At 32.6% G+C, this 23566-nt stretch overlaps 4 protein-coding genes across 6 annotated transcripts in view; all 4 read left to right on the top strand.

The window, feature by feature from the left end:
- The window catches only part of LOC111697007 (phosphoinositide 3-kinase regulatory subunit 4), a gene marked incomplete in the record, with an annotated part of 16451 nt that extends 13506 nt beyond the window's left edge, over window positions 1–2945 (top strand). The window contains 2 exon segments of the mRNA XM_023466859.1: window positions 1843–1921; window positions 2374–2945. Of these exon segments, the coding sequence (XP_023322627.1) occupies window positions 1843–1921; window positions 2374–2481 (187 nt within the window).
- Window positions 2946–3314: 369 nt separating this feature from the next.
- On the top strand, window positions 3315–11372 carry LOC111697010 (phosphorylase b kinase gamma catalytic chain, skeletal muscle/heart isoform). Of its 2 annotated transcripts, none has more exons than XM_023466863.1 (8): window positions 3315–3467; window positions 5098–5229; window positions 6665–6895; window positions 7248–7289; window positions 8604–8794; window positions 9610–9744; window positions 10078–10314; window positions 10577–11372. In XM_023466863.1, exons 2-8 carry the CDS (start codon window positions 5107–5109, stop codon window positions 10851–10853), a joined length of 1236 nt encoding a protein of 411 aa, XP_023322631.1. In that variant the 5' UTR covers window positions 3315–3467; window positions 5098–5106; the 3' UTR covers window positions 10854–11372. The 2 variants fall into 2 exon arrangements, with proteins under 2 accessions (XP_023322631.1, XP_023322630.1); XM_023466862.1 differs by having other exon boundaries at window positions 5094–5229.
- Window positions 11362–20784, top strand: LOC111697011 (1-acyl-sn-glycerol-3-phosphate acyltransferase delta). 2 transcript variants are annotated; one of them, XM_023466864.1, is made up of 12 exons: window positions 11362–11441; window positions 11962–12020; window positions 14073–14148; window positions 14368–14465; window positions 15706–15714; window positions 16144–16261; window positions 16980–17073; window positions 17776–17968; window positions 18119–18321; window positions 18547–18636; window positions 19150–19244; window positions 19944–20784. In XM_023466864.1, exons 2-12 carry the CDS (start codon window positions 11963–11965, stop codon window positions 20068–20070), a joined length of 1161 nt encoding a protein of 386 aa, XP_023322632.1. In that variant the 5' UTR covers window positions 11362–11441; window position 11962; the 3' UTR covers window positions 20071–20784. The 2 variants fall into 2 exon arrangements, with proteins under 2 accessions (XP_023322632.1, XP_023322633.1); XM_023466865.1 differs by lacking the exon at window positions 15706–15714.
- Window positions 20785–20989: 205 nt separating this feature from the next.
- On the top strand, window positions 20990–23560 carry LOC111697015 (hydroxysteroid dehydrogenase-like protein 2; the record flags this gene model as incomplete). Its single annotated transcript, XM_023466871.1, has 4 exons — window positions 20990–20993; window positions 21448–21545; window positions 23032–23175; window positions 23477–23560. Coding segments are annotated over exons 1-4 (330 nt in total), but the record flags the coding sequence as incomplete, so codon positions are not given.
- Window positions 23561–23566: the final 6 nt, after the last annotated feature.

The following is a 23566-nucleotide window of genomic DNA, read 5'->3' as shown; positions in this document are numbered from 1 at the left end:
CCTTGAAATAGTCGGATTTCACCAGAATTATTTTTTAGTATAATTTCTTGGGTATGTGCCCATGGAACCTCACAAATATGATATAATAATAATCTTATGAGGATAAAAATGTAATAATGGAATTCTTAAACTCGATGAAATAATCTTGATGTATTCTTTAACGAAGGCCTGCGGCCTTCGTTAAAGAATACATCAAGATTATTTCATCTCGTTTAAGAATTTCCATTATTACATTTTTTTCCTCATAAGATTATCATATTATTATCATTTTCATTATCATCATTGTTATCTCATCATTATCCTCATTATTAGCAGTATTTTCATTGTCATTATCATGATTCCTGATTCTTAAATCAATAATGAGTAATCATTAATCATTAATCATTAATCATTAATCATATTTTAAAATCTTAAAATATGTGCGATATATTTACAAAAAAAAAATTAAATGAATACGTTTTGGCCCCCTTTCTATTTCTACGCCCCTGATAAAAGAATAAGAAATGAGAATTTTTAAAGGGTTCAGGTTGAAAGAAATTCTATTTAAAAAAAATAAGCAATTTGTTAGTTTCATGATTGCGAGAATGAATTAACGTTAGTTTTAGTTTCTAGACTTAAAAAGCTGGTCTATCTATCTATCTATCAAGTTTCCGGTGAATAATTCTTATTATTATTGTCACCTAATTCGTGGAATAATCATAATAATTACACAAAATGGGTGTCAAAAATAAGAATTATTACTGATTTGGCTACGTAGTTAATCCGATAAGAATTTGGTATAATATTCATTATTCATCATTTATTAGTCATTAGTCATTAGTCATTAGTCATTAGTCATTAGTCATTAGTCATTAGTCATTATTCATGAATATGAAAAAGAATAGACAAAGAGTGTTAATGAAGGCTCGCTAGATTGTTATCATTAAATTATTAATATTAATAATTAATTAAAATAGATTCGATATTTTACGTGATATTTTACATGTTTAAAAATTTTACATCATTAAAAATAAATACCAAAAATATATATTTTATACAGACAGTACCGCATCCTGATTAGTTCCATGAAGTGATTTATTGTTCATGATTTTGTACAGATTTATTTTAGAAATATTTTCTGTCTGTATTGACGTCAGTCAAAATTTCTAACGAGACATCCACTGAAATAAAGAAGTAACGAGTATAAGGATAAATATAATATTGTTCAGAAATAGAATAATAATTAAAAAGAAAATTTATGGAATGTGTAAAAAAAATATTCTATATCAATTACCCACTAAATCGATAACTGAGAGGAACAAGAAATATTTTTATCTTTATTGACCTCGAGCCAAAAGGTGTCCCAAGAAACATGGAAGTTGCGGTTACTAGACCTGGGCGTTCCAAAATGTGTTCTGTTGTTTTTGCTAAGATTACAGAAAAAATATTAGATTATATGAGATCAAATTTAATTGGGAAAAAATCGATATATTATTATTGAAGGTACAAAACAAGCACACAACATTCTTTTTGAATATATAATGCTTTAGTGTAAGTCTTCTCCCTAGGGTGACCAGTTCGGTTAGCCCATGGATACGTTTCGGCGGCTAGGAGCGCCGACCACTATTTAATTGAATGATGGGTTGTCCTTTAATAATAATAATAAATAAGATTTACACATGATTGTCACGTGAATCGAAAACGGTTTAAAAGTCATCACTTAATTTTCATGTGTATTGGAATACCCTGTATGAACATCATAAATGACGGAAAAACAAAAAACAACGAGATTGTTAACTGGTTTAGTTTCTCCTTGGTTTCCTGAAAACAAAACCTCAAGTTGTGACGAACTGATATATTTAGAACGAGATTGGTTGAGGGTACAGAGGTGCTACAGGAAACTGGCCGATCTCACAGAAAACCCGAGGACGGAAAACTCCAGGTGTGTAGTTAGACAATGATTTCGTTTAACTGCTCTCAATGATTATTTTTAGTTCCGACTTTGTTAGATCCACAGACCTACAAAAATGGCAAGTTTACAGGGTGATCCATATCAACTACACTGATTACTCTCCCATGTGCTCTAATTTGTTATACAAGTATCTTTGCAACCTGATGTTGTAGGCCTTTGATGTTTCCAACTCTAAGTTCTACTGCTTCAAATAGTAGAAGATTAATCGTTATCTGGTTGCAAAGATAAAGTAATTAGTTTGAGGCGCGTGTAAACTGCTTTGCTTTGACAAACAAAAAAACTAAAAGAAATATGACTGTTTTTTCTTTAAACGCTTTAAAATGAAGGTCCCATAGCAATACATTCTACAGTCCCGTTAAGACTTAATTGGTTAAAGATCTAAACTCCGATATAAGTATTTGTATCAATCTATCTATCTATAGGTTGATGTTCAGCATCAGGATTGGATTACAGATATGGTGATTGCTCAGACAACACAGAAACTTCTCATCACAACTGGAAATGATGGAGTGATAAAGATCTGGAAGTAGATGATCTGGAACCTAGAATCTTCTGATATTCTGGATCCAATGAGCCATTAGGAAACTGGCACTTGGAACCCTTAAACGTTTGAGGAATCTGGAACCATTAGAAATCTAGAAACTCAAACCTAAAACCTGGTTCCAGAACCACTGAACATTTGAGGAATCGGAAATATAGGATCCTGGAGCCTGGAACTTACAACAACTAAGTATCTGGAACCGCCAGGAACCTGGAACTTAAATCACAATGAGGAAGATCTGTGATGTGTTTTGTCAGATTTCAAGTGCCGTATTATTCATATTTATTTAAATTTACATTTTTATCCTTTCATATTTATTAAGTATCAAAAGTTTGTGTACCTTATTATCATGTAATTTATAATAATCCGTAATATTTTCTATATTATCCTGCTAGCTATTTTATTTTTTTAAATACCCCAAACCTGTTTAAACTGAATAAAATCTGAACTATTTGGAGAAAAATTGTTATAATAAAAAAAATAATTTCCATTATCTAAAGTTCTGTGATTTGGTTTATTTGGTATTGTAATAATTAGTTATTGTTGCCATTTGACTGGTTAATTTATAACATTATCAAATCAAAACAAAAAAAATATTTCTAAAAGCAATGTAGATTTTAGATGAACATAAAAATGTAAATAATTATTCTTAAGCATAAATTGTAATAAATGGGGGAGTCTAATATAAAGGGGAAAAGTTATTATTGAGATGAAATGATCTTTTTTTTTAAATTTATCCTGGGCAAATGATTTACAAAAAAGAACATAAAATAAATAAACTCTTTTCCTTTCTCAAAGACCCCTCTGCTATGTGTTAACTTTGGGTGTGCTTTCATGATTTTATTTTATCAAAAATGTAGAATATGAAAATTTCCGACAATACTGTGATATCCATAGATAAAATGTTGTGAGCTGGTGAAAGATTAGTATGTGGAGCTCCAGTTTAACTAGGCATGTGGTGTACAAATAAATAAGGTACATCATTTCAGATACAGGGTGTTCAAATAAACATGGTAGTTATGTAAATATTATAATTTACGAGGCATTTGTGCCAACATATTAATAAGTTGAAAAGTTGTCATATCATTTCCATGTTTATTGAAACGCCCTTTATCAAACAAATTTATAATGAAATTATTATTGTATGAATTTTAGGGACTAAAATTTAATTTAATCTGTTTTTTTTAATGATAAAGAACGGGTTGACATTTTATAAGAAGGAGCAAAGAACTGTTGAAGTGAAAGCTTTATCACCACCCCCCTCATTAAAAAAATATGGTAAAACTGAAGATTATTATATAAAATTGCTTTTTACCTCCCTGTAAGCAATAAACATTGTTATAATTTTACTGCAGACTATTCAAATAAATTAGTAAATATTTCATGTCGGAACTTTGTGATAATGTTATCAATAACTTCTGAGCCGGCCTTAAATAAAGATAAATCTCCTCATAAAAAAACCACTTGATTTACAATTGATACACTTAGTAGGTCAAATATATAGATGTTAAGTACATTATCTGGGCACTGGGGAATAGTAAACATTCAGAACAGCTGCATTTACGTTTTTAAATTTTTAATTTGACTACGCCTGATTTAATATTTGAAAGTTGTGATAAACTTAAACTTAACCCTATTCCGACTGAGGGGAGGGGGGGGGGGTCACAGTGACAACTGTGACCCAAACACCTCCTGTCGTTTTTTTGCGATAATTTAAAAAGTATTGGTCTCAGGCTGTTCAATTTTTGACTTTTTTAAGAAATACATGCCCCTCACTTAAGGCAAAAAGCAGAGCTTTCATACTTATATTTTAATTTGCTAGGTCAAGGGCTTTTCAAAAATGTTTGCGCACATTGTTCGCTTAAGAACTTGATTTTGCAATAAATATTGATTTGTTTAAATTTTCAATTTTTTGCAGATGATTAAAGTGCAGTACAAGGTCGTTCCAAACATGTATCATATGATATAGATTTGTATCACAAGATGGAAATAGAGGGGAGGTATCACTGTGACTCCCCCCCCCCCCTCCCCCATCTATTTTGGGTAAACCAGTAAGTCGGAATAGGGTTAAGAGCTTTGTAGAATAAGTACAGTTTTATGCATTTTTATTTTCTTAACAAATACCCTTATCTATAGTTATTTATAATTTGTACTAGCTAAGTATACATATTTGCTTAGTATGTTTTTATAAATAATGTAGCGGAGAGACTAATTCTAAATTGCACTGCTTTAGTAGTCTTTCTTTAATTTGTTCAGAAAGGTTTGGTTTGGTTTGGTCCAACGAAAGCCCCGTTTATTAGGATTTAAAATTGACAATCTTCAACTTTAATCGGTAATCCATACACCAAGAGGTCGGTTTAAAGCTTATGGAACCATGAAGACTTAATAGTAACCCTCCATTTATCCGATTCACAGCGGTACCCTTTAACATTCGTTTAAGTAAATTATTAATCAATATTTAGTTGATGAAATTGTGGTTTCTGTGAAAACGTGACTTGTTTATTCAACTATTTTTAATGAAATAAAGTATTAACGGGTACCGTTGTGATACGGAAAACCTGCTTATAAGCGCAGTGCCTTTAAATTGATATGTTTGTCAAGTTAGCTGGAGAAGATGGTTGCAGACTCCGAGTTCCTGCCTGCTCAAGAGACTGCTAGAGTATTCTATCAGAAATACGAACCCAAAGAGATTCTTGGCAAAGGAGCAAGCTCAACAGTTCGGAGGTGCATACTCAAGGATAGATTTGTTTAAACTTTAGTTTCCTTGCTTTACATTTTTTGCAAAATTAAATAAAAAGACTGAATTCCAAAAGTTAAAGCTGAAATCATGATAATGTAAATAAAACCTGTTATTTCTTATCAGTTCTTCGTTTTATCATCATTCATCAATTTATACAAAGTTATTTCTCACATGTAGTTACTGATAACAGATCAACCCATCTACACTTATTCAAACAGTTAAAAGATAAAAATATGCTCGTGAAAAGTTTATTTAGAAATGATATTTACAACATATTTACACTGAAGTACAATTTGTATGGGTTCTAACTAAGAAGGTTATGCACTATAACGTCACAGACTAGTGCCATTATAGGGTTAGCCAGCTCCTGGTCGGTGCAGAATACTGAAGGGACGGATCCTGTGGTGTTCTTCAACTCTGGAGAAGAGCTCCTGTTGATCTCTTCTTGAAACCTTGAACGGAACCTTTGCGTGATACCGTTGTGTCTAAATCCAGGACTGACGGGGCTCCAGGTATCCTGTAGGTGTTGGGACCGGAAAAAGGATTGCTCCTGGAGTGAAGACTGTTCTTGGTTTATAAATCTAGGCACGGTTTTCGGACTCCCACAATCTGTATGCTGAACTTCCTGATATTGATTCGGAGTGTTTTTAAATCCTTGCTCCTCTGTTATAGGTACAATACAGAATCCAGGACTGTTGTTATAGTACGGTGTAGGGTTGAAGTTTGAAACAGGAGAGCAAAATACCGGAGTGCTGTATTCTGTAGGACGGGTTTGGTATCCTTCAGGAGCACAGATATATCCATCTTGAGTGCCGCTGTATCCTTGGCTGGGTTCAGATACTGAGTATCCACCTTCATGCACAGCTTCTACATTCGTGTACACGGGTGAATAGAAGGAATCCTCAGAGGTGACGTACATGGAGTCAGGCTTGTAAAAGTTAGCGTTGTACAACATTATGTTTCCCAGGTTTAACCCTGAAATGGTGTCCACTCAAGAATCAACTTGTTACTGATTAGAGTAATGAATGTTCTCCTTTTTAAGGGGATGGTTGGACGGTTAATCAATTCACCGTCTACCCGATGGCCGTCAAATATGTTGGGGGGGGGGGTGTCGACACTAATGCGCCTGGACTGTATGGTCAGTAAAAGGGGGGAAGGTGTTGGGTTCCGGTCAATGGTCATCCAACAGAGATAATCGTTCGTAATTCTGGCGTTACTGCAGGGTAAATTGAGCATTTGACCGCAAGTTGTGACAGGATTTTTGATTGGGAGAGGGATGGGGGAGGTGTATTGTCAAGAACCTTGCTTGCTCTTCTATTTCTATAATGCAAAACTTTTAAAAAACTTCAAATCTAGATTTTTTATTTTCACGATTTTATATTTCTTGCAAATTTTTGTTCTGAATTAGTTTTAAACATACGTTTGAAACCAGGAAAATGGTGAAAATTACGCTGTTAAAATTGTCGATGTTTCCGTGGACTTTGTGGACGAGGACGGATACAATATCCGGGAGCAGATCCTCCGAGAGGTGGCCATCCTCCGGATGGTCCAGGGGCACGAGAACATTATTGACTTGATGGACGTGTTCGAGTCTCCGACATATATATTCCTGGTGTTCGAACTCTGTCCTAACGGAGAACTATTTGATTATCTAACTTCGCAGGTAATAAAAACTACAACAATTATTAATCGAATATATTTGAATTTATAAAGAAAATGTTAATGTAATTTCAAGTGACCATTCATTTATACAGGGAATGTCATATTCACGACGGTACCCTTGAAAACTTTTATCTAAACAATAATTTTGAAGATCCAGTCGTTTTCTAGTGTTTAAAGTGTTTAATTTTGACTATTTCCTTCATTGGTTTCTGTTCCTTTTTGAGAAAAACCAAAAGCGAAAATAATTTGTGTTTCGCTCTGAATCCAGGTAAATGGAGAGTCACTTTAATTTATTACAACAGTTTCTTTACTCTAAAAATTATGATTATAAATACAAAATAATCCTTGTTCAGGTTACTCTGTCGGAAAAGCGTGCAAAACGGATTATGAGACAGGATTGTTCAATTTATCTGGTCACTAACATTTTAATCAAATACAAGAACGCTTATTCTATATTAAACACATAAATTGTTTTTATCTAAACATGGAAAAAATGAGCTTATTAAACAAAGAAAATGAGATTATTTGTACAGAGACTGAGTCATAAGTATTTAATAGAATTTCAGATCCATACTAGTCCAAAATTGCATCTCATATCCTCTCATATCTCATATAATATTCCTCCCCTAAAGGTCTTCCTATATGTCTTACATACCAGCCTACGCTACTCAATTCATTCTGGTGAAACGCCCTTAGAATTTTTCCTGTTTTTCACTGATACATGACAAATGTACGTAATATATGCGTGCATCTTTCACATTTTGATCTCATAAATTTAACCTCTTGCTTACATTTCTCCTCAATGTGAGCTTACGCAAATTAATTTCTGGTGAAACATCCTTATATTATTTTCTGTTTATTTTGTTGCCTTTTATTTTTCACTGATACATGAAAAAGTCTTATTTGAATGTACGCAATATATGTGTGCATCTTTGACATTTTGATCTCATAAATTTAAATTGCCTCTTGCTTAGATTTCTCCTCAATGTGAGCTTACGCAAATTAATTTCTGGTGAAACATCCTAATATTATTTTCTGTTTATTTTGTTGTTTTTTGTTGTTCACTGATACAGAAAAAAGTCTTATTTAAATGTACGTAATATATGTATGCATCTTTCACACTTTATCTCAATATTGAGAAATTTAAATTGCCTCGCTTGCAATTTTCCTTTATATGAGTTTACGCTCATCATTTGAGTTTGTTTAAATGTCCTTTTCTGTTTAAACTTTTTACAGAATTTAACAAGTTAAAAAATTTAAAAAATTGTCTTTTTATCGTCAACCACATATACTATTTCCTGATATATAAATAATTTACTCTATGCGACAATATGATTTTGTTTTACTGTCAATTTTTCCTTGTGTGGCTTAGAACTAGTCAAGATTTATATAATAATAACATTTTAATAAGCAACAACAATTAGCTTAGATTTCAAATTGGATTATCTCCAAGTTTTAACGGCAAAATATGTGCAGAATACTCAAATTAAACCTGCAGTTTATGCATACAGATTATCTTATCAACCTTACCTTAAATTTTTATGTCCCATTAAACAATGAAATTCCAGCTTAATCTTAAAGCAAAATGATTTTGAATATCTTGTAGTTGTACTGTATATTCATGTACAGGCGTACGGAAGCTACGCAGTATACAAGTACCGATTGTACCAAGTTTGCTCTTACTAGAACAAAATTGAACAAAATTTTAGATATTTCTTGCAGTACAGTATTGTCATTCTAAAAACATAGTTCACCGGGATATAAAACCCGAGAATATTCTACTAGACAAGGATTTTAACGTGAAACTCACAGATTTTGGATTCGCTAAAGTTCTGACTCCGACGGAGAGACTCTACGAGGTTTGTGGAACTCCGGGATACCTGGCACCAGAGCTTCTCAGGTATTTTTTTATTTTTTTCAAACTAATTCATTCAAAAAAAATTTGGCCCAGATTTCTCATTTTCAATTTCATTTCATTTCATTTTTCTTCTAGACGAGAAGTCTTACATTTAAAACGTCTTTATATCAGATTCCATGTCAAATCCAGATCTCAGAATTGATAATTGTTACTAGTCTAAATTTAAGTTTATCACAAAATAGAGGATAAAATGTGAGAACCATTTTGTAAATATTTGTGTTTTTTATTATACATTTTCCATATATTGATTTGTAGCATTTTTGTTCAATTAAAGTTTGAAAGAGATTTCTAATTTTCTTCTTTTCATTCAAAATTACATAAAATTTAGGTATCATTAATACTTTATTAATTTTTTTAATTTTAAATCTTTTACTCTAATATTTTTTGTCGCTAAAAGTAAAAATTCAATGTCTTTAAACAAAAAATTTATAAACATAATCAAACTATATATAATCAAATTAAAATATTAATTTTGTATGTATTCTCCAAAATTGGTTTATTGTTAAATAAATAAATTAGCAAAACCATGTTTGCTAGCAAGACATCTCATTTTGTATGCTGCAGGCTCATACATGGTGAAAACAAATTTTAATCAAAAACAGAATTTTCATCTATCTACTAAAAAGACTTGTCTGTGGATTTGTCATCTATACATCCATCTGAGAATCATAAATCATGATTTAGATAATCACTGGTTCATTTCATAGATCTGGTTCATCTCATAGATATGGTTCATTTCATAGATCTGGTTCATCTCATAGATCTGGCTCATTTCATAGATCTGGTTCATTTGATAGATCTGGTATGGTAGAGAGGGATGAGAGTGAAGGATACGGTCTTGAGGTTGATATCTGGGCTTGTGGAGTTATCTTGTACACACTCCTGGTCGGGTTCCCGCCTTTCTGGAACAGAAAGCAGCTCATCATGATTAGGCACTTTTATAATATCCTTGATTAAATCATTTCACGCACATTTTTTTTTCAATGTAATATATTTTTTCACTCGATTCTACAGTCCTAATTCCAGAATTCGGGTTTTATTAATAGAAAGGAACAGCCAAACTGTCCCAATAGTGGTTTAACTATCCGTTTTTAGTTCAACTACTTTTCACCATTAATTAATTCCAACCTCTGATCATTTAAGATTATTTAAAAATTGAAGTATCTCAAGTAAACTCCTACCTAACCTAGATCCAAGATTTTATCCAAATTCGTAGCTCCATATCTTAACGCTTTGTAATGGGGATATTAAAAGTTTCTATTTAGGAATATAATGGAAGCAAACTTTTCTTTCTCAAGCACAGAATGGACCGAGGTTACCTTTGCTCCGAAAGATCTTATATCCCGGATACTAGTTGTAGACTGTAGGCAGCGTCCTACAGTTGATCAGTGTCTAAATCATGAATTCTTCCGCTACCGTAAAGACTCCATTCCTTCTGAGGAGATGATTAAACGGGTTTTCAAACCAAAAATTCATTTTCGACGAGTCATTCTTTGTGTCAGGGAACTAAGCAATATTTTTAGTTTGAAATATTTTAAGGTTTACTTACAAAGCAAATGAAAAATGAAGCCAACATTCGAATATTCTAATCCCTATATCTTCGCAATCTGCTGTCCTAGACAAATTTTGAACTACGAAATCCATCAGGTCCAATTGCCTTAGTTTGTAAAATCAGGCTTCAAAGAATTAGGAGTTGTGGCAATAGTTAAGTTCTTTTCTAATTAATAAAACTATTAATTAACGAAAATATTGCTCGTTCTTTAGGTTTTTGATCAGATTAAAACGGTTCAAAAATACTCCCCAGCCTCTATCCTTACGTACTGCACAGCTGGATCCGTACAGGATTAAGACCGTGCGCAGACTTATTGATGGGGCCGCGTTCCGTATTTACGGGCATTGGGTGAAGAAGAACGACGGGCAGAACCGCGCGGCCATGTTTGAGCACACGCCTAAGATGGATACAGGGATACATCTCAATACAGATGAATTAGAGAAGAAAGAAATACAAAGAGCCGTCTTCATTCTTAATGCTGAGGGTTGATGCACGTTAGGATAAATTTTCTCATAGACTATATCATATATCATACATTATATACATTATACATTACATAGATACATTTAACTCAAGCAATGCAGTTGACCCAATCCGATCTGCTTAATCAGAAATCACTTGAGTGTTGAGTAATTCAGTATTTAAGGAAGAGGGGTCTTCGTGAAACTTAAGCATTTTATAATTAATGCAAAGAACACGATTTTAAGTACAATACAATGTATTTGAACGGGTAGTTTCAATGTAATGAAAAAAATGTTGAATTTGGAATTCTTTCGGTTTCTTACCTTGGTGCAAATAAGAAAAAGGAAATTAAGGACAAATTGAAAAAGATAAATTTAAATAGAAATTATTAGCAATTGATAGAAATGAATTTAAGCCACATATAAATGATATTATGGTTAGCTTTTAAAGTTTCCATTTGCCGCTAATTAGCTGATATTAATCACCAGTTGGAAATATGAATACTGAATAGTTTAGTTTGCTGTAGAACATTACATTTTTCAGAAATATGCTAAGCTGATTCAGAGTTTAAACAGTGTACTACTGCAGTTTTATTTCTTTGTGTACTACATCCAGGAATGCTAAGGATCCGGCCTTATAAAAAAAACAAGAATGTTTTATGAACATTCACAGGATTATGAAAGAGAATGTAGACATAAATAAATAACGATTTATTGTGATAAAATCAAATAGTAGACATTCTTTTTAATGACCCTAGATTTCTTAAGTGGCATGCATAATTCGCAAGCTTTGTCTAAAAAAGAAGGAATAATATATTCACATTTTTCTCTTCGAAAATTGATTATTTTTAATATTGATTTCTCAAATAAAATGACTTTCTGATTTATGGTGCTAAAACAATGGAGGAAATTTTCATAATTAATCACTAGTCTAACTGAAAAAGTGACGATATCTTCCACATTATTGACCAGATGAAGATGTCTTCATTTGTTTTGCAATGCGGAATGTGGTTTTTATTTTAACAACTCTTGTATGTATTTAGTACTGTTGTAAATAAAGGGTCACTTGAAATTATAAAGGTAAATAGAAAATATCTTGATAGTGAAATAGCTTGAATCCACAGCATTATTGTTAGAATGGGAAATATAAAAGAGTTTGCGTTGTTGCATCTTTTTTTCTGCATCACTTTTCTAGGTAATAGATTATTTTCTATAAATGTATTATACTATTTATTAAAAACAAATTGGTATTATTTTTTTTTCTATCTGATTACCAAACGTAGGGAATGTCTAAAATTTATTCTATATCGTTTGCACTAATGCCCGAATGAACTCACTTACATTTTTGCACTAAAGTCAGCTGATCAGTAACCGGTTTATAGTACGATCAAACATTAGTGCAAATGGACAAATTCGAGCTTTACTGTGTTCAATTGGACTAAATTTTTATTCTCCCGCCAGGACTATTTTATTCTCGCGCCAGGAATATTTTAGACTAATTAAAGATTTGTTGAAACGCACTAAATTGTTTTCTGCAATTATTAGTAAAATTTAACGTAAGTGCAAATGAACATCTTTAACAAAAAATTTATTCAAACGGACTAATTTTTTTCTCTAACTATTAGTCCAATTGTACGTTAGTGCAAATGAACATTTCAAACAAAAAAATTTTGTTTGTTTGTTTGCACTACAATATTGTTGATTACTATAATTATAATTTATGGGCAATTGGGAAATTATAGATTTTAGTTCGATTGAACATTTTTTTTCATTTGTACTAATAATATTTTCTGGGCAATTGGTGAAATTTTATATTTTAGTTCGATTGAACATTTTTTTGTTCATTTGTACTAATAATATTTTCTGGGCAATTGGTGAAATTTTATATATTAGTTCGATTGAACATTTTTTTGTTCATTTGTACTAATAATATTTTAGATTTTAGATTCAGATCGAACATTTTCTGTTCATTTGCTATGATCTAACTGAACACCATACCCCGTTCCATCCTGAACATTGATTATTAGTAATTGATTCTAATGATGATGGAAACTACCTAATTTTGATTACCCTAAAGCTTGTAATATTTTAAATGAAAATAAAGATAATGCTGATATTAGAAAATAAAAATAAATGAAAAAATATATTCATAAAAGCATAAAATAGAAGAATTATCAATGAAAAAATAAATTTGGAATGCCAAAAATTAAAACTTTGGATGAGATGGAATTTTAACACAAATTAAGCTTATTAGATCCTTAATGAAAATGAAGTTAATGCTGGTTTCAAAGTAAAAAGGCAAGAAGGAATTTTAATAGAATTAATAGCTAAAAAGAAAAATAAATGAATCATAAATGAAACCATAAACTATAAATATTATTAAAATAGGAATAGTTGTAAAGTAAATTATAAAGCTCTCGTGAATTTTTAATGAATTAGAGATAACATAAAAAATAAAAATTAGGGACGAGATGAAATTTTAATAAAAATAATTGTGGAAATTAAAAATGAATTAAGAATTTGTAAATTATAATATTAAACATTAAGCAATATGTCACCATGAAATAAATTAAGAATTTTTTAAATTATGGTAATGAACAATAAGCAATAGGTTACCACAAATAAATTAAGAATTCACAACCCAATATAATGAACATTAAGAAATATGTTACCCAAAAATAAGGTATAATAATAAAAATTAAGCAATATGTTACCTAAAAATAAATATAGAAATTGTAAAATTTATTATAATGAACAGTAACAATATGTTACTAAAAATTAAATTAAGAATTTGCAACCCATTATATTGAACATTAAGAAATATGTTACCAAAAAGTACGGTAAGACATTAAGTAATATGTTACCAAAAAGTACGGTAAGACATTAAGTAATATGTTACCAAAAAGGGAAGTAAGAGTTTGTAAATTTATTGTGAATGTTAAGTAATATATTACCAATAACCAGGGGCGTAGGAAGGGGGTCGGCCCCCTATGCAAACTTAAAGTTTCATTAAAAAAGCTTTCATCAATACTGCCTTCAGTGTAAATATATCTTATAATTATAAAATATGTATCGTTTCTATGAAATTATAGAAATTTTTCCATATCTATTTTTCACTTCAATAGACCATCTTTATAACAATCAAATCAGACAAAACATATTTAACTTTAAACTCTCGTTTTGGTAATTTCCTAGTATTATTTTTAACACACCTCTCCCTTTAAATATAATATTTATTTGATTTTAGTGTCCGGGTTGACGGTCAACCTTCTGCAGTTGATTCTCTACATTCTGCTCTCTAGAGTTAACCGGAAGCTCTTCAGGGAAATGTTAACATTTTAAACCAGTTTTTACATGATTCAACAAAAGTGATTATCACAATTTGTTGAACACAAAAAAAACTATTAGAGGCGTATTTTAAATTTTCATAATGAAAAGCCAGCTTTTCCATTAAAATTTACATTTTTAAACCAAAAATACTGGTCACTAATTTTCCCCCGTCAATATGATTGGTTTAGAGTGGTGATGATGTTTACACTTAGGACACTGAATTACTATCTCATCTACACAATATATGCTCAGCTACTTTTCTTAGCGGACTGGTGGAGTGCCGCTAAACTGAATATATATTCAGCTCCAGGTAAACCACTAACTAGCGGACTGGTGGAGTGCCGCTAAACTTAATATATATTCAGCTCCAGGTAAACCACTAACTAGCGGACTGGTGGAGTGCCGCTAAACTTAATATATACTCAGCTCCAAGTAATCCACTAACTAGCGGACTGGTGGAGTGCCGCCGCTAAACTTAATATATATTCAGCTCCAGGTAAACCACTAACTAGCGGACTGATGGAGTGCCGCTAAACTTAATATATACTCAGCTCCAAGTAATCCACTAACTAGCGGACTGGTGGAGTGCCGCTAAACTTAATATATACTCAGCTCCAGGTTAACTACTAACTAGTGAACTGGTGAAGCGCGCGCTGCTAAACTTAATATATACTCAGCCCCAGGTAAACCACTAACTAGCGGACTGGTGGAGTGCTGTTAAACTTAATATATACTCAGCTCCAGGTTAACTACTAACTAGCGGACTGGTGGAGTGCTGCTAAACTTAATATATACTCATCTCTATCGTAAACCACTAACTAGTGGACTGGTGAAGCGCGCGCTGCTAAACTTAATATATACTCAGCTCCAGGTAAACCACTAACTAGTGGACTGGTGAAGCGCGCGCTGCTAAACTTAATATATAATCAGCTCCAGGTAAACCACTAACTAGCGGACTGGTGGAGTGCCGCTAAACTTAATATATACTCATCTCCAGGTAATCCAATAACTAGCGGACTGGTGGAGTTCTGCTAAACTTAATATATACTCAGCTCCAGCGTAATGGGGGAGTGCCGCTAACAAAGGGGAGTATTGTTTTTATCCCGTCTTGACGTAGAACACCCAATTATCCAACATGAAATAAAAGTGATATTTTGTACCTTGTTATTCTGTATTTTTTATATGTTTTCCTTCTTCTGATTGCTATCTTCATTATAATTTTTTTTCTGTTAAATTTTTTCGTAGACCATAGATTTGTTAGTTTAATTAGTTTTACATCAGTTTTACTTTCATATGGTGGTCAGCGTACTTTTAATGATGTTTTATTTTAACTGTTCAAACACCCTTTAACCTAAATTTTTTAATTGTGATAATACTTTTTTTTTGGGGGGGGGGAATAAACTTATCTCAGCCATGTTTTTGCTTGTTTTGTTTATGTGAAACTTCCACCTTTTTCGTTTTTTTGGTATGGGTTTTCCTGTTATGATATTGCTTTAAATCTTATTTTGGAACCTATTTTGTAAAATAAATGAAATTCTTTATATTTTCAGATCTGCACCGTAAGATTTTTATTTTTTTTTCTGGAAACCATATTTTTTTTCTGCTGAAAATAATTTAGTTGACCTCTGAAGTTGCCCTTTTTCTCTAAATATACACATTTTGTATTACTTTATTGATAAATAAAATATTAATTAAATAAATATTTAAATTGTCATTGCATGTGTTTGTATCTTTACCTTTATTAGTACATAGTAGTAGAACGGTTTTTTGTCATTTTCAAATTTTTCTCAAATATTTTTGCAGCTTTTCTTAGAATTTTCTTAATAACCTCTGATCCCCCTTTCATTTTCGCATTTTCTGCGATTTTTCAGTTTTTTCTCCAAATGTTCTCCTTATTCTTCGATTTTTTAGTTTTCTCCAAATTTTCCTTGTTACCCTCATTTTGTTTTTCTCCGAATTTTCCCAGTTAAAAAATAATATTGGTGTAGACGTATTGAAGGGAATGGGTGAGGAGCATGCAATAATCCTGATGAATCATCATTATGAGCTGGACTGGTTGTATGGTTGGATGGTGGGGGACAGTGCTAGGCTTCTGGGTAATGCAAGGTAGGACCAAACTACCATCAGAGGGGGAGGGGGGGGGGGCTATGGATGCTGACCCCCCCCCCTCTCCCTTAAACTTTGAAAAAGGTTAAACCCTCCTGGACAAAATCCTGTAGACGCCTTTAATACGTTTGAGTTTGATAGAATGCGTCTATCGAGACACAAGCAAACAAATCTCTTTTTAACGGACACAATCTAATACCTGAACCGAAAAACTAAGCAATTATACTGCATATCAATGATGTTGATTTATACACAACTGACGACTATTTTTGCCTCTAAATACGACAAGCGGGTTTGATAAGGCCCAAATCGTATTTGTACTGCGCCTGCTTCGTGAAGTTTTGGGGGTGAGATTGGTTAAAAAGACATAAGTGGCTCAATGTGCACCGGATTTCTTGCAGTATTTGTGCCATGTGTATGGAAAGAAAATATAAACATTTTAAAGTATAGTCATTAGAGTTAGATACGACATGGGTGGCGCGATTTGCACTAAATTTCTCATAATAAGATCGTATATTTGTAGAGTGTACGTGAAGAAGATGCTAAAGATTTGCACTAAATTTCTCATGATAAGATCGTATATTTGTAGAGTGTACGTGAAGAAGATGCTGAAGATTTGCACTAAATTTCTCATGATAAGATCGTATATTTGTAGAGTGTACGTGAAGAAGATGCTGAAGATTTGCACTAAATTTCTCATAAGATCGTATATTTGTAGAGTGTACGTGAAGAAGATGCTGAAGTATGTTCCTATTATTGGTTGGGCCTGGGGCTTCTCTGATGTAGCTTTCCTTGAGAGAAACTGGGAGAAGGTAAATATCTTAATATATGAAGTACTAGCTGGAGTGCCCAGTGTTGCCCAGGGTTCTCATAATTATTCCCGCCGTTTTCCCGCGCTTGGTCCTAAATTACGATTTTATCTATTTTTATCTTTAAAAGTTGACCCACTCTAAGAGCATTTCAGTGGTTCTCCCGATTTCCCGGTCAAGGGGTTCATGAGTTCTAACCCCTTGATCTATTTGCCTCAACTTTGTATTGGCTAACATGAATCATTTGGTTCGAAAATTCTAAGTTGAGTGGGTTACCTTTAATAGTGTCCAAACACCCTTAATATTTTCAGTTCATGATTACATATGTTGAAACTTTATATATTTATTATTGTTCTGATCAGTGATTATAATTGATTGTATAAAAGGGACTTGAGTAGTAATCTTAAAAGGGACTTGAGTAGTAATCTTAAGTGACCCTCCACTTTTAGAGTAAGATGTCAAGTTTAAGAACAGTCCCATTTAATCGTCTCTGAGTAATAGTGAGGTATTGTCTGTCTTAAAACGTGTTGAATTCCGACTTTTTCTTTTCTCGCTAGCATTAATCCGCATGTCACTTTTATAAATAAACTACAAAAGAAAAATATCAATTTTCCGAGAGAAAAGAAGGATATTGCCTTTATCATTGATCGGGCAAATTTAAATGGTAGCCTCTTCAAGATATTGAGTTTGAATGTATATTTAAAGGACAAGGATAACCTAGCGTACAAGATCAACCAGCTGCTAGATTATCCATCTCCAGTCTGGATCCTTCTATTTCCTGAGGGAACTAGGTTCAGTCAGGAGAAGTTCGCCGCCAGCCAGAAGTTTGCGGCGGCAAGGGGACTCCCAGAGCTTCAACACCATCTTATACCAAGAACTAAAGGATTCTCTTTTACAGGCAAACAGTCTTATCACATGTTGAATCCAGGGAGAAAAAAATATTTTCATGGAAAAATAAAAGTATACTTCTTGAAAAGAATAATCTTAAAATATTGTAAATAAATCTTTTTATCGTTGGTTTAAAGATTAAGACTGATTGAGTTTGTAGTGTCACAGTTGGATCCTACACGTATATCAACGGTCTACGACGTAACCCTGGTTGCAGGTTCGGAGAACTCGGCTCCTCCCACCCTAACCTCTGCTATCCGAGGGAAGGAAACCGTTGCCAACATGTACATCAGGAAGTTTGATCTCAAGGATATACCAAAGGATGAGGAGGGGAGCAGTGCCTGGTTAATGAAACTTTTCCAGGTATGACTAAGTCAGGGTTACTCCAGAACCAAGTTTTTTTCTGAAACTTGATAATCCAACCAGAATCAGAAACAAGGAAAATTTATTAAAATCTTCTTTTTTTCAGAAGTTCAGATTTTGATTTTTAGAGCAAAAAGTTTTTATTTGGCAGTATTTGGTCGATACATTGCCCCTTGGAGGTTTTGACCCGGAGATTTCATAACAGCTTTAATATACTTTCTTTAGGAGAAGGATGCTTTAAAAGATAGTTACTCTAAAACTGGGTGCTTCTCAGAACTAAGTGGAATGCCTAAATATAAAGCAGTACAACAAAAGGTTAGATTAAATATCTAATATTTCACACAAAATATCGAGTTAATTGGATTTTTGAAAAGCCAGCTGTGAGTCATGATAAGCCGTCAGCTTCTGACAATATCAGTGTAGATCAGGATGTATTGTTCGAACCAATCCTGTCCTATTAAAGGGACTATTAGGAAAAATATGAGTGGGTATAGGCTGAAATCCAAAAACTTAAGGAGTTAATGGCGACCTATATGAGTTCTATCTGATGCCCCCGTTTAAAACTTTTATTTATATATCACATCTTATATATAAAAGAGTTTTGGTATAACGTTGACACAGTTTTTTATCAATTTCTCGAGACTAGGGACATCAGATAGAACTCATATTGGTCGCGATCAACTCTTGACGTGTTTAGGTTTCAGCCCCCTTTCATTTTTCCTTAACGGTCCCTTTAAATATTTACTTTTTAGTAATAGTATTTTGAAAGATGGAGAGTAAATTAATTAATGCTTCTTTGATAAAAAAATTATGATAATTAATTTTTAGAGACGAATTTGCAGTTTATTAATCTGCATTGGATTAAACCTGATTGTGAACTGTGGAATTCTAGCATTGGTCTGGACAGGATCAATTTACACTAGGTATTTTTATTAACATATTCAGCAACATCAATATTTTTTCTAATCTATATAAATTGTGATTAAAAGTGCGTCTTTTTTACAGAAAATCTTGTTTTATCCTAATCTTGTCTATTTACAGAATAGCGGTTCTATTTTCACTTTGTTTTAACATAATCTTGTCTGTTAAAAGAAAAGCTGTACTTGTACTCTTGTTTTTATTGTAATATTTTCTATTTACAGATCTTTAAGCTTCCAAAATCTTTTCTATTTACAGAATTGCTGTTCTTGTCTATTTACTGAACATCTGTTTGTATTTTTCTCTATTTACAGAATTGCTGTTATTGTCTATTTACTGAACATCTGTTTTTGTTTGATCATATTCTTGTCTTTTTGCAGAATTGCTATTTTGTTAATCATAATCTTGTCTATTTACAGAATTGCTGTTCTTGTTTTATCATAATCTTGTCTATTTACAGAATTGCTGTTCTTGTTTTATCTTAATCTTGTCTATTTACAGAATTGTTGTTCTTGTTTTATCATAACCTTGTCTATTTACAGAATTGCTGTTCTTGTTTTATTATATTCTTGTCTATTTACAGGATTGCTGTTCTTATTTCATCATAATCTTGTCTATTTACAGAATTGCTGTTCTTGTCTATCATAATCTTGTCTATTTACAGAATTGCTGTTCTGGTCTATCATAATCTTGTCTAATTACAGAATTGCTGTTCTTGTTTTCTTTGTGTTTGCTTGGCTTGCAATGGACCGGTTAGTCAACATCACCAAGATCAGCAAGAGCTCGGCCTATGGGAAAACTTCTCCAGAACAGACAAAAAAGAACGAATAATGAAATCTCGTAACATTCAGTAGTAGTTAAATCAAAATGTATGTTTATTTGCAGCATTCACCATCATAGGCTTACGCCGGGGCGAATGGCTATGGAGGCACAGCCCCCGCCCCCCCCCCCCTTGGATCAGTAAAATTTATGGTTTCAACGGGTGCTGAGCGCACCTTGGAAAACTTTAAGCCCCCCTCCCCCTAGACAAATTTCTGAGTACTCCCCTTTCCACCATGCTTGCCATTTATTTTCACAATTTAATGTCGCTCAAACTATTATGTCGGACACAGCAATGTAACGTGCTTTATACAGTTTTCTCCAATACACTTTTTTGGACGTTACGGAAATTTTTCCAGCAAAATGTTATAATTTTTTATTTTTCAATCAATAGTGATTTTCAGCAGTCCTCGAATTAATTGTAAAAATAATGTTTTTGTTTTACAAAATTTTGTGCACATTGTCTTAAACCAAATAGAATCTTATATTTCTTGTGTTTTTTGGGACTCACTTCAAAACCTGCTAGTCTACTGTACGTTTACTCCTAAATCTAGTTGCCATTATATCGGTCTCAAGGTTTTCTGAGCTCTAAATGTAGTTTTACCTAATCAATTAATATAATTTATTAAATTTGTAAATTATTGGATTTGTTCAGGTTTGGACAAATAATTTTACTAGCTGTACATATTCATCAATTGTGGGCATTCAATAAAATTTTAAATTATTTTCTTTTGTATAATTCCATCTCTGTTGTAGTTTTTTCTTTCTTATTTAGAAATTTTAAAAATGTTGCAATTTTTTGGAAAATTGTTATTCTCCGAAACGGGAAAATTCTTTTCATCATAAGTTATGTAAAGTTTTTTCTTTAATATGTTTTAAAACGTCAACATAAAGTGGTTTTCTATTTTCAGGTATTTTAAGATATCTATTAATGGGTCATTGGTAGCACAGCTGACTTTTAGTTTGAAAGGGGGGGGGGCTGATTTGGTTTTGATCTGGAATTGTTAAATATGACATTTTTATATTCCCCCCCCCCTCTCCCCTCCTTAACACTTGTGGTTTCTCCTTACTGAATGACGGTTCAATTTAAGTTTTCGGACATAGCTTACTCCTTTTTTTAAATAATTTTTTAATTTTCTATGTGAATTTCCCTTAACTTCTGGGAAAAAAACTTGAATCCTTCAATTTAAAAGTTTTCACTTTAAATATCGAGTTAAGTCGGTGAGCTATCACTATCCCAATTAAAAGTTTGGACTTCTGATTTTAATCAAGTTCGTAGTGTGGATTAATGTGAGATAAAAATGATAGTAAAAAAAGCTATTTATTTAAGTATTTAAAACCCAATGATTCAAAAGTTAAAGATTCGATGTTTTTATTATTTATTTTTAGAATCATTAAGAAAACTTAGCAATTTACCGAGTTTTACGGATATTCCAGCGGTTTTCGATAGGATTAAACAAGTATCAAATCCAGCTATTGTAAAAAAGGTAAGGATCTAAATTCTAATAGCTATTGATTCCTTTAATTATAGTTTTAAGAATTATTTTTTACTGTTTATTTGATCTTTTAAGCTCTGTGTACATTGTTTTTCATTAGAATCAATTAAAACCGGTCAATGATATATATATAATATATATAAATGTTCTTGATATTCCTGGTTTCATGAACATAATGTCGGGTATCTCGCCTGGGTATTGGATTGTGGGAATTCCTTTAAGGTTCCAAGTTGACTGAAAATGCGCCAAATTCTCTTTTAACCCAGTTTCTCAGATGTTAGGTACTTTCCCAAAGGATATTTCCCAAGGGTATTTTCCCAAGTCTGTCCTAGCCGCGGCGCTCGGCCCTCAGCCTGTTCTAGCCGCGGCGCTCGGTCACCTAGCTCATCCTAGCCGCAGCTCTTGGACCCCCATTGTAGTCTGCGGCGCCTTTTAGGGCCTAACCTAACCTTAGGGAAGGGAAGTTGCCGCTTGGGAAATTGTACATTTTGGGATGTTGCCTCTTGGGAAATTAAGTCACTTGAGAAAGTACCTAACACCTTCTCAGGTGTCTTACTATAGGGGCATTGTACAACCATAGTTTGACTGGTTCTCTGGTTGTACCAATGCGGGCAATGGTATATAAACTTTATATAAATCAAAGACTAGAGTTACTAGAGAGTTAAGTCCAATTTCTTAGTTGTGCTACCAAAATGTCATATCCATTTATCTACACTGCTTTGGCAGAGCATAACCAATAACGATAGGTTGTCTAAGAAATTTGGCTTTGTTTGTTTTCCTAGTTTTCCTTATCCCAGCCCTATAATTCTGTTACTAGGCTCGGAGATGTTTCTGCCTTGAACCAAACCAAACCTAGGTCTGCATCAGTTATCAGCTACCTGGCTTTCTTCCAATACATAATATTTTCATGCATTTTATAGTTTTTTTATTCCCTGGATTCTGCTCATCTGACATCTTTCTAATAATAAATCTTTTTTTTCAGATTTCAATTAAAATATGTTAAGACCAAGGTAATAATAAGAAATAGTTAATTTTTATAAGATAAAAGTATTTTTGTTAAACTTCCGCATAAGAATATACTTAATTTAACTAAGTTGTGGTTTGCTCTATAAGTTTCTTTAAAAATACGTATGTTGTTAAGTTCGGATGTAATAATTAGCTAAACTAGCTAATTTAACAATATTTATATATATATATATTCTTGTAATCAAACAGTATGTTCTTGCCCTGGTTTTATGAATACTAGATGTTCTTGATATCCCTTACTTTCTATGAAGTAAAACGATTGTTTTTCATTTAATTTCTAAAAATTAGTTCAATATTTTTTCATTTGTAATTTTTATATGTTTAAAAATGCTTTTACAAAATTTAACAAATTTCAAAATCCTTAGTTTTTTATGATTGAAAAAAACACCGTTTTCATCAACATTGTAAAAATAATAAAACTGTTCTGTGAGTTTATTGTACTAAAATATAGGTGAATGCAGTGTATGTGTTTGATGTTGAGGGGGAGGGTAAATGGCATGTAGATCTGACAAGCGGGAGTGGAGAGATAGGTCAGGGACCTCCAACTAACAAACCTGACGTCACAGTGGTCGTCAATAAAGAAAATTTTCTCAAGGTAGGAATGTTAAACATTTTTAACCCATTATTCCTCCTTTTCTAATCTTTTTATATTCTTTTACTACTTGGCGCTTTACTCCTAGCAATATCCCTATAATGAGTTCTAGTCGCAGCGCTTGGACCTAATCTGTGTTTTGTCCAGTCTGAACTATATTTAGCAACTTCCTTTCTCCTAATTTTGATTTTGCAAGTTAATGAGTGAGAAATGAAGACTTGTTTGACTACACATACATATTTGATAACTATCCTATCTGTTAAATAACAAATCAGCGTATATTTGAGAGTTTACAATTTTTCAGATGTTTAACCGAGAGTTGAAACCCGCTACTGCCTTTATGTCAGGCAAACTCAAGCTATCAGGTAAACATCATGTCCAACTTTATGTCAGG

The sequence above is a fragment of the Eurytemora carolleeae genome, unplaced genomic scaffold (assembly GCF_000591075.1).
Source record: "Eurytemora carolleeae unplaced genomic scaffold, Eaff_2.0 scaffold276, whole genome shotgun sequence".
Classification (NCBI taxonomy): domain Eukaryota; kingdom Metazoa; phylum Arthropoda; class Copepoda; order Calanoida; family Temoridae; genus Eurytemora; species Eurytemora carolleeae.
This window is presented reverse-complemented; position numbering and strand designations above follow the sequence as displayed.